This window comes from Triticum aestivum, chromosome 3A (assembly GCF_018294505.1).
Source record: "Triticum aestivum cultivar Chinese Spring chromosome 3A, IWGSC CS RefSeq v2.1, whole genome shotgun sequence".
Taxonomy (NCBI): domain Eukaryota; kingdom Viridiplantae; phylum Streptophyta; class Magnoliopsida; order Poales; family Poaceae; genus Triticum; species Triticum aestivum.
In genome coordinates this window covers 277,221,369-277,234,396 of record NC_057800.1, presented here as the reverse complement: position 1 = coordinate 277,234,396, position 13,028 = coordinate 277,221,369, and the positions used below count along the sequence as shown (strand labels likewise).

At 39.6% G+C, this 13,028-nt stretch overlaps 1 protein-coding gene and 1 long non-coding RNA gene across 2 annotated transcripts in view; one reads left to right on the top strand and one right to left on the bottom strand.

Annotated features, from left to right (window-relative positions):
• The window catches only part of LOC123061172 (uncharacterized), a 5,199-nt gene extending 2,495 nt beyond the window's left edge, over positions 1-2,704 (top strand). The window contains exon 3 of the long non-coding RNA XR_006428610.1: positions 2,442-2,704. This is a non-coding gene — a long non-coding RNA (uncharacterized lncRNA). The remainder of the gene's footprint in view (positions 1-2,441) is intronic.
• Positions 2,705-3,437: 733 nt separating this feature from the next.
• The window catches only part of LOC123061171 (uncharacterized), a gene marked incomplete in the record, with an annotated part of 9,995 nt that continues 404 nt past the window's right edge, over positions 3,438-13,028 (bottom strand). The window contains 8 exon segments of the mRNA XM_044484115.1: positions 3,438-4,773; positions 4,929-5,004; positions 5,089-5,141; positions 8,226-8,282; positions 8,358-8,426; positions 9,510-9,778; positions 9,922-10,327; positions 10,701-10,874. Of these exon segments, the coding sequence (XP_044340050.1) occupies positions 3,702-4,773; positions 4,929-5,004; positions 5,089-5,141; positions 8,226-8,282; positions 8,358-8,426; positions 9,510-9,778; positions 9,922-10,327; positions 10,701-10,874 (2,176 nt within the window).

Here is a 13,028-nt window from a genome sequence, read left to right as displayed (position 1 = left end):
CAATCCGTATACTCATATGCTTATGTGACACATACGAGACATCATACCCACTTTTTATTAAATTTCAGAAAATAGCGCAGGCACCATGTATTGAACTCAAGACCTCTTGGTCTAAGGAAAACCACATTAACCAACTAGAACAACCTAATGCTTGGGTATTTAAACTTCTTTTCCTCTACTTCAGTTTGTTGAATCGGTATTGTTATCACTATTTCTTTTCCGTTTTTTCTATTTATTTTTTTATTTTTTTATTTTTGTTTCTTTTTTATTTTCTGAAAATTCTCACACTTATTGTTTTTTGAATTAAAAAATTGCTTTTTAAAATTCTGTTCATAAAGTACAGATATTCGCATTTTAAGAAAATAGTGCATATATGTCAAAAAATTGTTTGTTTAATAGAAAATGCTCATATCAATATAATTAAATTTCTGAACATCTATTAAATAGAAAAAATGTTCATTTAAACAAAAAATGTTTGTTCATTATTCGTTTAAATAGGAACATGCTCACATAAAAGAAGCGGACACTTTTAAAATTTCAGAGCATCTATTAAATAGAAAAAGGAAAATGAAAATAAATCATTTAGCGACCGGTTTACTGTTCTTTTTTGTTTATTTTCATTCTTGTTGTTTTTCGTTTTTCATTCTTTTTTCTTTCAAAAAATGCTCACATCAATAAATGGACCCAAATTTTTTCCACACACTAGTATCACCATGTCAAGTATCCATGATAAGTTTCATTGAATTATGACCTTTTATACATTTTCTAGGGTTTTCCTAGTGAAAAAAACCCTAAAACACTAGTCGAACGTGACGCAACGTGCGTTCGGTGTCCAAATGTCTTCAAAATTTCGATGGAGGCCTGCCATTAGCATGCTCACATGCTGGCAAAATTTGATGTCATTTCATGCATGGAAAGAAGCACACCATATTCAAAGGTGGTGGTTTGAGTAGGCCGGTAGGGCAAGTCTGGTTGCACTTTTTTCACACCAATAAAATGAAACCAATTTTTTTCGAAACACTAACATCATCATGCAAAGCATCCATGATAAATTTCACTGAGTTCTGACTTTTTATGCATTTACTAAGGTTTTCCCGTGAAAAAAAAATCTTAAAACACTAACCGAACGTGACACAATGTGCGTTAGGTGTCCGAATTCCTTCAAATTTTGCATGAAGGCCAGCCCTGAGCATGGCCACATACTGACAAGTTTTGGTGTCATTTTGTGCATGGCAAGAAGCATATCATGTTCAAAGGTGATGGCTCGGGTAGGCTGGTAGGGCAAGTCTGGATGCACTTTTTTCACATCAATAAAATGGACTCAAATTTGTTCCACACACTAGTATCACCATGCCAAGCATCCAAGATAAATTTCAAAGAACGCTCATTAAGAAAGAGGAGGGAGTTTAATTACAACTTGATCATTGACTTTTAGATAATTTTTAAAATAAATAATTAGGAATTCAAGAAAGTTCACAAAAAAATTAAAAAGTTAACTGAATTTTAAGAAAGCTCATTGATCAGAAAAAGTAAAACAAGACTTCATCATTTTTGGGAAAAGTTCACAAATTCGAAAAAAAGTCATTGATTTTTTTTAAAAATCAAAATAAAAAAAATATTTTTTCAATAAAACTTTATCAGTTTTGTAAATAAGTCCATTGATTTAAAAAAAGTTCATTCATTTTTAAAATAAAATTCATCATTTTTATAAAAAGTTCAATCCTTTTTTAAAATCACTGATTACAGAAATAGTTCACGAATTTGGGGGAAAAACCTCACCATTTTTGGAAAAAAAAAGTGCACCCACTTTGAAGAAAAATTCACGACTTTGAATTTTTTTCTTCATTTAAAAAAATCACGAATTTTAAAATCTTTACGCATTTAAGAAAGAAAAGGGAAACAAATAAAGAAAAGGAAAAATAAAGCGGAAAAGAAAACCAAACAGGATATAGTGCGCTTTCCGGTGTTCTATTTTTAGTCAAAAAAAATATCTAGCACATGTTGTTCAGTTGCCCGGTTGGTTAGTGCGCCTGTGCTAATTACTGGTGTAGGGCGGTTCGAATCCTCTGCGGCACTTACTTATTTTTGCGGTTTTAGAAAATAAAAAACATGATGTATGGGCCGGTCCAGCGCGGGAGGATGTGCGCGTTCATTCACGGACTAAAAATATAAATATTACTATCATGCCCCTTCATATGAAGAGGTATGGGCTAATCTGAGCCGTCCTTGTGTTTAGGGGGTCTACCGAAGCAGAAGTGATTTTGTTATACTTTTTGACAAAGGAGTGCGAGTCCATCTGTTTCAGATCATGAAGTATAAGAAACAGACTCCATGCCATATTTCCCCCCTGTTTTCTTTCTTGAGAAAGTATTTGAAGTACTCTTGTAGCTGTGAATTGTTTGACTGGGTGTCTAATGTTCTGATTGACTTGCTGCTTTCAGGGATGCGATGGAACTGAAGTATGCATGTGCGTCGGCGTCGAAACTGAAACTATGTTGGGAAGCAGAAACCGAATTTAAGTGATGTTTGTGTTGCACCCTAGGTGTTGTTGGTACATTCTGATGCATGCCTGTGTATGGCCTTTGATGTTCTTAGTTTATATGCCATTGTTCTTAAAGATTATGATTTGTTGCTTTCAGTAGTACTTGATGATATGGCCATTGATGCTTCAGCGTGTTCAGCAGTAAAGATCAGATTTTAATCAGTGTGTTGTTGAAGTTCATGTTTAAAATGGACCAAATTTGTCCCTGCATGCCAAACACTCTATATGGATAGATGGGGAAGGGGTTTGGGAGGGGGAAGGGGATTTAGAGGGATTTGGTGCGGGGGAGGGGTTCACCAAATCCCCAATAATCCTTGAAAACCCTTGGTGCCAAACATGGCCTGAATGGGTTATGCTGAACTTTGATGCTTCTTTCATGGTGTCTTCGGGAACGGCCGGCTGGGGCTGTATTGCCAGAGACTCGACGGGCGATGTCTTTTTGCTGCTGCTGGTACCGTCTTGCACCAATCGGCGGCTCTACAGGCTGAGGCCGCAGCCCTCATGAAAGCAATCAATCTTGCCAAGGGGTTTGGAATGGGCCGGGCGGTGTGATCTTCCCCTCAAGCAAGCCAATGACTCAAGTTCGGCAGATCGGGAGTCCAAGTTTCAGCTACAGCTGGGCTTCATAGATTACAAAGTTAATTTTGATCAACGTGAATGTAATGTCCTAGCTCATTTACTGGCGAGTTATAGTTCTGGGTCAGCTCTGATGACCGCATGTGGATCGCTAACCTGCCCCCCAATGTACTTGGTGATTGGTGCCGTGGCCGGCGATATCGCCGCGTCCGCGAGTTAATGGAATGCATTGTGTTCCAGGTAAAGGTACTTGTATTTTCTGCATGGCATGTGTTTGATGAAATGTAGACATATGCCGCGGCTTATCAAGCGCTCCTAATTCACCCCAAAAAAATAGCCTGTCCTTGTGTCAGTTATATTCATTTGTGTGAAAACATTAACATATCATGTATACATGTACCAGTCTGGTTTCCGACAAGGATATAAAAGAGTCCCCATCGAACTAAACTATTAAAACTGTGCAATATCCATCCTCAAATATTCTTCTACATGGTGTAGATTGTAGAAGTATGCAGAGAGCGGCGTGTCATATATATACCTATGCACAAAACTACGTACAACAACAGCTAGTCAGAAATTTGCATCACTTGCTATGCCCATTTGGTTCACCAGGTATCTCTTCATCTGCGCCTCTATACTCCATGGCACGATCCTTCTCCATTTCTGACTGAACTCTCTTCGGCTTCCTTAGTCGCACAGTGGTCTGCTTGATGCGGCCTTTACCTGCGTCAGCTGCTAAGGCCAGGCGGGACATAACATAGGACAAAAGCTCTTCCCTGTGTGAAAATGTGAAATCCAAATGAGCATACTCGAATTCATTATAGGAGACTTCAACACCAGCCTTCCGCATCAACTTGTAGTGCTTCTTCACCATGGTTGGTGAGATTACTCTGTCTCTTTGCCCAGCAACCAGGTCCATGGGGATGTCAATAAGACTGTAGTGAGCTCCCAGGTCCAATGGTTTTGGTGTTCCATACGCTTCCATGTTTGCCGCGGCACTTCCATAGTCATACATTTGGAACCTCTTCGCCCTCTTTATCTGTGCAAGATGGAGTACAACATGAAACGATACACCGGGCATGTCATCCATGTTGTAGTGAGGCAACCCAAGTACTCCCACCCAATTTGAACTGTCACCACCAACAACATACCCCATAAGGGTTTGGACGAGACCACCCAAAGCTGGATAGTTGTGGAAATCCCTAGCTAATTTGTTCAGAAGCATCCTGAAGAATCGAGTTGGTATGTACAGCCCAGGCACAAGTGGAGCAAGTACTGGACCAACAAACAGGATGATCTTCTCCACCAAGCTGAACACCACATTTGAATCCTCGTGAAAACCAGCAGGAGATAGCAAGACCAATCTTGACAACCTGTGGGGCTTCTGCGCAATCCTTGATGTCACCACATACATCAACATAACTGCACCACCCAGGCTGTGGCAGACAGCACAGAGCTTATAAGGCTGATTTTTTGTCACGTCTTCCTCTGAAGTCTGTATTTCCGAATTCTTTATGTCACCATTTTGATCTTCCATTTCCTCCCCAATAAGATTCTGACTGCTGCCAAGTTCTGAAGTTTTAATCTTGTGAATTTCCTCGATTATTGCTGGCATATCTTTGGTTCCATGCTCATTGACAGAATATTTCCAGTACCTAACATGAATTGAGAAGGAGCATCAGAGATGAGCAAGCACAGTAACCAAATTGATTTGGCATATACAGGAGTAAAAAATTATCTCAACCAATAAACTAATACAACCTCTGTTCATTAATATAAGACGGTCTAAAAAACAGGGAGTAGCACTTACTTGGAGGAAGAAAGATTTTCATCCATATGCTCTCTTGAAACCAAACCACGGAGATTTCCAAGAAAAACATCATAACCTACACGGAATCAAAAACGAGGAAAGAACTTCAGCATTTGCGGCCCAGCAGTGGAATACATTAAATCCAACTTTGATTACTGACCTTGATCATAAGCTGCAAATGCAGGTGAGCCAACAACACCATTTGATACCCAACTGCAGGGGAAACAAGAGGACAGATTTATATCGACACAGTACCATTATCCCCAAAAAATTATACTCCCTCTGTTCATTTTTATAAGGCTTTGTAGATGTTTCAGACAATGTGCAAAACAGCACAATTTCACTTGTCTGAAACGACTTATAAAAGTGAACGGAGGGAGTACATTATCTCTCGGCAGCCATTCAGCACTAGAATTACCAACTATAAACAGTAATTTGTACTGTCACACTTAAGTTACTAATTTTCCAGGGAAAAGCACCGGAAGTAAATCTATGCCTACTAATAAAGTATCTATCGCTTCTTACCACCGTAATTTCGTCCGTCCCTTCTAATTTTCGTCCGTCCGTCTTAATTTCTTCGTACGTCAGCTTTCCCCATCCATGCGTCTCACGAAGCCTCCGTGTGCTGACGGCTGGTGGCCCAAAAGCCCAAATAATCACCCCTCCATGTGTGCTGATGGCCAGTGGCCCAAAAAATCAGGCCGAGGCGCAAAAATTTGCGCGCTGGTCTGGAGTATCGAACTCGCGACCTCCTGTTCTACACAGGTCACAATACCAACGAGCTAGAACATGTTTGTGCGTTAAACAGTAGGTCAATTGCATCTTCAATAGTCCTACATCGACTCCTTAAATCTAACCGACCAAATTTATATACTTCTTTGACTTTCCCAGGTGTTAAGAAGCTGCCTCGGAGAAAGGAAAATAGAAGGTAATTAAACCGTTGAGATATGGAGATACACATGGAGCAGATAAGGGCCAATACGAGTCCGAGGTGTCGTCCCACACGGCTCCGTCCCGCCAGTGATGTCAACGGTGACAACAGAGATGCTTGTGAGACTGGACATGGATAAGGAGCTCTAGGCGTCAGCATGACGACGGTAATGCCACTGGGTGTCAACAACCAAAATAATTAGCGCCGCTCCTGTCCTTCCCGTGTGAAGGTTTGGGGTGCTGCGGTTGAAGTCGAGTCAGGACTTTGGTTACTTTAGAGCGGATCGAGCATAATTTAAGGAGGGGAGAACCTTGATTCACGTTGCATGATGCCATTGCATGCAGGTTTGCTGCTGCATGCGCTGCTCATACCCAGCAAAATAAAACGTGACGCGTACAGCCGGAAAGCGAAGCAACAGGGAAACACCTATGTCTACTACAACATAGTACAGCCTATATATAGCAGGAGCATACATGGGCTACGACAAAACAAATTGTCTTTCGGACACTCCACATAAAACACATTCAGAAATCATGGTCATAGGGCTAATCTCAGTAAAGTTTGTGAACAAGGAAGAAGATGTCATGCCTAGCGTAACTGAAGGTACGGAGGAACAATTGCGTCTGTGTAAAATTACTTCAATAAAAATATTTCATGTATAATATTTTTATTGTCATATGTGAGTAACTCATTAGGATGGCTAATCTGCTGATGTGATATGCTTTCTCATTATGCATCAACATCCGATGTACAACCTAGTACTGAAGTTGGACGGGAAATATACATCCACCAATGTTATATTTTTGATGCAAAATCTAAGTTGTTTCTTTTTTTAATGAACAAGAGTTGCATACAGTATAAGAAGCTCTAGTGCAGGCAAGCAATTTGGATCGCAGTCTTTTTACTGTATGATGTCAGTAACTCAATAGAAGTGTTGTGTATACGACATTTTTATTGTCAGTATGGTGCTTAATCTGCATTGTATACTAAATTATAAAAAAATTACCCTCATTGTATACTAAAATTATAACTTTCTGTTATACTCCCTCCGTTCCAAATTACTCGTCGCAGAAATGGATGTATCTAGAACTAAAATACATCTAGATACATCCATACCTGCGACAAGTAATTCAGAACGGAGGGAGTAGTTGATAATCTATATTTACTGCACTTATATTTGGTTTTTTCGTTGAGATATACGCACACTATAAACCAAACGATGGGTAGTCAACCTAGCCTATGCTTGATTATAGTACTGAATATGCTTTCTCGGTGACAACCTAGCCCGTGCTTAATTATAGTACACATTATTCCTATTAAAAGCTGTATTAAATCCTAAATTTTTATTCTTCTGATAATGAAATGAATGTGAGGAATAACATCTTGCATTGGCAGAAGAAATATGTTTCGGTATTTCGAATTTTCTTATGCTTTGTATGTCTTTTCTTATGCATGAGTTTATTGTTTTCATTTCTGTTGGAGATGATTGTCTTTAACCTAACTCACAAATTGTACAATGTCTAAATTTCTTAGCCATTTGCAAAGATTGGTTGGCTGAAATCACAATTCTGCTTCATGTTATTCCGCAACATACATTTCCATCGCCATGCATATTGGGCTTAGGGGTGTGTGATCCTTTTTCTCCCGTTGCAACGCACGGGCATTTTTGCTAGTTAGTCACCTATAAAAACAATACTCCCTCCGTAAAGAAATATAACAGCGTTTAGATCACTACTTAGTGATCTAAACGCTCTTATATTTCTTTGCAGAGGGAGTACTATCAAGGGGAGAGTACTGTAACTAGAGATACAATGATATATACAGTAACTTAACAACGACCAAGATAGCTCCACAACTGGTAGCACCCAAGGTCCCCTAGGAGGAAATTGACAACCTACAGCTTGCAGACAAGCTGTTTTTCGATGAAGGAGAGATTTTATGTGAGACAGCCCATCAAACATGGAGTCTTATCCCTTAATTAGAGTCCTAGTTGATTAAGCAACTGTGTTAGGAAAGAATCCAGTTAGTTTAGAGATCGTATTCGAGTTTGAACATATTAACCGGCTTATTAGTCAAGTCTTGTCTACTATATTAAGGGGCTGACCCCTCTCAACAAAGCAGAGAAGAATCATTCACTTTTATCTACTTCTCAGTAATTAGGAATTTAGGATTATGACAGTAGTAGATCGTTCCAATTATCACATTATGTTATCAAAAGAAAGAAATAGCAATACAGAAGGAATGAACCACAATATAGGATCAAGTGATCAATTAGCATAGCAACCAATAATCACGATTGAATAGCCAAACATCGAAAAATCTTCAATTATGTTGTCAAATTTCCAATTATAATTTCATAGACTCACCCCATAGATGAGTCCAGTACTCCATGTTGCAACAACACAACCTTCCGTGAATCACGCCTAAACATGCCATGTGTCAAGTCCCATTCCATAATATTGGGAAAAGATAAGGGCAAGAAATAGCTATTTTTTCACCTGGGGATTCTCTCCAGCAGCAGAACATATCCATCTGAAGTAACCACCTTTATAGCCTCAAAAGGATACCTGGAAATAACGGCAGAATGGTTCCATCATTTATGGACAAAGTAATGTCATCAATACAAAGAGTCAAATCAATTATTGAAAAGGTTGTGCTACTATGTGGATTCGTAAACAGCATTGTTCATAAGGCGTCCCACCTTGGACGCTTAGGCGGCACCTGGCAGCACCTTGCAATTATGCCCGTTTTAAGCGCTTAGGCGTCAGGGCGGTTGGTGCTCGCCTTACCGCCTTATAAACAATTGTGGCTACAAAGCACCACACTTGTAAGGCTTAGTACAATGTAAGGTGCTTAGCAAGATGCTTAGTAAAATAAACCGAGTTTTTCTAAAGCACCAGTGCTTACCTCTACATGACAGGTGCTTAATTAAGCGTCTACCCTCTACAAATAAGCACCAACGCTTCAAGGAAAACTGGTTTATTTCTCTAAGCACCTTCCCTAGGCACCTTCCATTGTACAACGCCTAAACAGTTCAGACATATGGTCTAACTTCGCCACAACTAAGCATAGGGAAAGTGTGGCTACAAACTCAGCACCACACGTATGGTCAAAATCCGAGTCTATGACATGCGGGTCATATGAATAGTAAAGTCTGGCCAAGCCACACATGTGACGACCAACCAGACACCCACCTAAACCATTGTGGCACACCTGACCTTTAGGCATTGCAAGCTTCGGCTGGGAACCAAACAGTTAAAGGATTAATAAACATAATCATTCTAGGTGAAGCTTTCAACAAGCCACTCACTTAATTAATTTAAGCTAATCATACTACAGGAAAAGGCTATATATATTAGACAACACTGATTTTTTTAGCACTAATATGATATATGCTGGAAAAACGGAAATGCAGGCAGAACATTGTTGCATCGATACTTCAACAACATTTGGCCCTCGAGAGGACGGAGCCAGCAAACATCTCGTGTGTAGTACACTAACGGTAACTTGCACTCCTTAAAAATGCTTAAATCATCATTCGCAAAAACAACTTATCCATATCTACAAACAATTTTTATAATCTTGAACTTGCAACTAAGTACCAGATGTTTTAGCATGTTAACAAACATGGAAGGGTCAGAGGTACCTACCCAAGTTCAGTTATAACATCTTCACATGTCCGAGAATCTGTGTTCAATGCATGACGATATACAGTCTTCCTTTCAGTTGGAACTGGATTATCACTGCCAATGTTAGCTGTTGGCACATCAACAGCAGGACTACTGTTACCAACCCTGTTTCCATGAATCCACCAAAATAACTTCTGCCACACCTCAGAAGGAGAAAGAACATAATGTGCTCCTTTATGAACAACGTCAAAAACTGATTCAATGAATATCTCAACTGCCAAATGAACATCCTAAGAGAAAAGAAAAAAAGGAGTGAATGCCAAATGGATATACATACTTTTAAACAATCTTGAGGTTCCAGATTCCTGGCCTGGTATGGTGTAAGTAAATAAATAAATTACTAAACTGATTCCAATTTGTTCAAATATACTACCTCGACAACTCCGCGCCTTCTATCAGTCGTTCGTTGTAGGACTTGATCCTTCATGTGAATTGGTTTTTTCGCAGATATGCTCCTCGATAAATAAGGACTTTCTGGGGTTTTAGCAGATGCCCTTGATATCCGATATTTGACAGCATTGAACAAGACGAGCAGCAAAGAAAGGAAAATCTTCACAGGCCAAATAATCCAGGAAACTGCATATTTGATAGGCCTTCTCAATCGACGGTCATGTCTACCAAAGCTGCTTGTGTGTGACAATCGTGAACTTTGGGACAACGGAGAAGGAGGGCAGACAAACTCTTCATTGTCATCATCCCCAGGGACAGAGCCAGCAATTGATTCAGACTCCGAATCGGCAGAAAGTTCGTGAATGAACTCGTTAAATGAAGAGACCCCACTTTTTTTATCAGAAGTTCAAAACAAACAAGTGAGGTTGCAGAATTCAGAAATGGTTCAATGGTATTATCAACTTATCAAGCAAAAGAAGAAGCCATACTTAATCTATACTCCCTCTTTCTTAATCTATACTCCCTCTTTCTTTAGTGATCTAAACGCTCTTATATTAGTTTACAGAGGGAGCATATACTAGTAACAGGCAACATGGCAATGAATACTGATAACATGAGTTATCGGGCTAGAGAAAGAAGTACTCATGCAATGATGCAAGCGAAAAGAACCTAGCCCACATAGTACTCGCATATTATGAAAAAAAAATATTCAAAACTATCCAGCAACCAAAGAGAAGTGCCAAAAATTGAAACTGTGTTCACCTTTCCATCCAACGAGGAAGACGTGGCCCGCGAAATGCTGGCCTAAGTTCCCAGCCACTGACCCCTTCCAAAATGTTGGCTTTTCCAGGTAACAGTGTCAACAAGAGTGCTGATATTCCATTTATCAATCTCGCGATGTTGTTCAACGTCTCATATGTGAATGTCTTCACAGACCTGCCCAAACAAGTACAACGAGTTAAATACTCTAAACTATAAGTACAAAAGCTCAAAATAAGAGCAACTCAACTGAAACCTAGATGTTCCTGATCTTGTATGAAGGAAATGAAAACTGAAACTAACAACAATTAAGCTTTACGCTGCCAGGGTTAGGATATCTCAGAAGAAGCAAGGGGCTAAAGAAATTTGTGCAGAAATCACTAGCAATCAGCTTAGTCTATGGTCCTGGAATCACCCTACAGAGACTGATATAAGAAAAGCCAGGAAACATCTTACTCTTTTGCAATAATAAGTTATGAATTAACAATGCATTGTCATTTAGAAGGTAGAGCAAGTATTTAGCTGAGTTAGCATTGTTAATTTTAACTGTCAGAACCAAGTTCATCGGTATATTGTACTCCCTCCGTTCCTAAATATTTGTCTTTCTAGAGATTTCAACAAGTGACTACATACGGAGCAAAATGAGTGAATCCACACTCTAAAATATGTCTATATACATCCGTATGTGATAGTCCATTTGGAATCTCTAAAAAGACAAATATTTAGGAACTGAGGGAGTATATACATAACATTTCACACTTCATCAACTGTTTCAAAGAGACAGAATAAAACAGAACACCAACATTTTTCGCCTATAATTATCAAATGGGCATCATCATGGAGATTGAAATTAACTATGAATTGTGTGTCATCTGCTCTACATAATACATTTATTTAGTGCTTACAACAAATCAGTAACATATTTTCAGCTATACCATCTCCTCTTTCATTAACAGGTGATTAATTCAAGCATTAGTAACAATTACTTTTAAAACAAGATTTCAAGCACTATTGACGTCATGCATCTAAACAAATGATTTATTAGACCATACCCACAGCCACATTCAGTTGCAAATAAGCGGTATCGGCCGCTTTCTACTTGTCATTTCAATCGTCAGAACTGTTACAAATACACACAGATTGAACATTTCTTTTACTAATCACGTCAATAAGAAATGTAAAAGATACTTGTACGAAGTACTTTGGGTCATAAATCCACAAAACATAGTTTCCATGTGATAACCCATGTAACTACATACACTACAGAACTTATAGAAAATCAATTGTTTATCCACTATAATCAATCTTGGGGCCAGAAATCCACTGTCCTTACTAAGACAATCAAAGTTTATCCACTATAATCCAACCATATCCATGCTTTTTATGGTATTTCTAGCAAAAATGCTAGACATACAAAGATTTACAAGCTTTTACAAGCTCTTTCCATCTAACAACCAATCACAAACCTCTCCCCCCCTGATTTTCAGGGGGGTGGGCCGTCCCGCTCACTTGTTGACCAATAAAAACTAACCCACCTGTAAAAGCCTGTAAACTGTTTGTACGTGTAGCATTGCCGTATTTCTAGCTGTGACTTTTTTTGTGAACAAGGCTATGGATTTATATTAAAAGACTTTCAAAAATACAAGGCATCCTAGAAAACAAGGAAATTACAACCAGGTCCTCAGATAGCCAAACAATCTTAATCTCCAGCAAGAGACGAACCATCTCCTAAAAAAAGTTCTGCCAGCTTCGCAGCGGCGGTGGAGAGAACGCCGCAGTGACCGAGGGAGAGCACGAACCACCAAAGAGCAATAGGAGTATGTCGCATCAGGGAGACACCCTAGGGGAGAAAATAAGACCACAGCCTCGTCGCTTTTGTAAAAACGGCCGGGGGAACATCACCGCGATCACCAAGGGCCGGCCACCAACAAGACTTCCCTAGCCGGGGGCCATCGACGCTGCTAGCTGCCCGCAATACCACCACCACAAAGAGCATGAAGAAGGGTACCATTACCTCGACACCAACACGAAGACATAAATCCAACACCGAAAGCCGAGAAAACAACCAAAGACCTAACTAGTGCGGAACAAGGTCCAAAGTCCGAGGGTGAGGGATTAGCAGACAGCGGGGGTGAGGGAGCCCCAAAGTCCGAGGCACAAGCTCCCTCTTCTCGCTAGATCTCTTCCCAAGACATATCTCTTTTCTAGTGGTAACTTGTGACAAGGCTAAAAACTGCAGAATCTCCACCAGATAATTTAAACCAATTCAAAATCCCTAAATTACCCGGATTAATTCGCTGGTTTAGCCAACCCTAGCCAGCCATTCCTTCG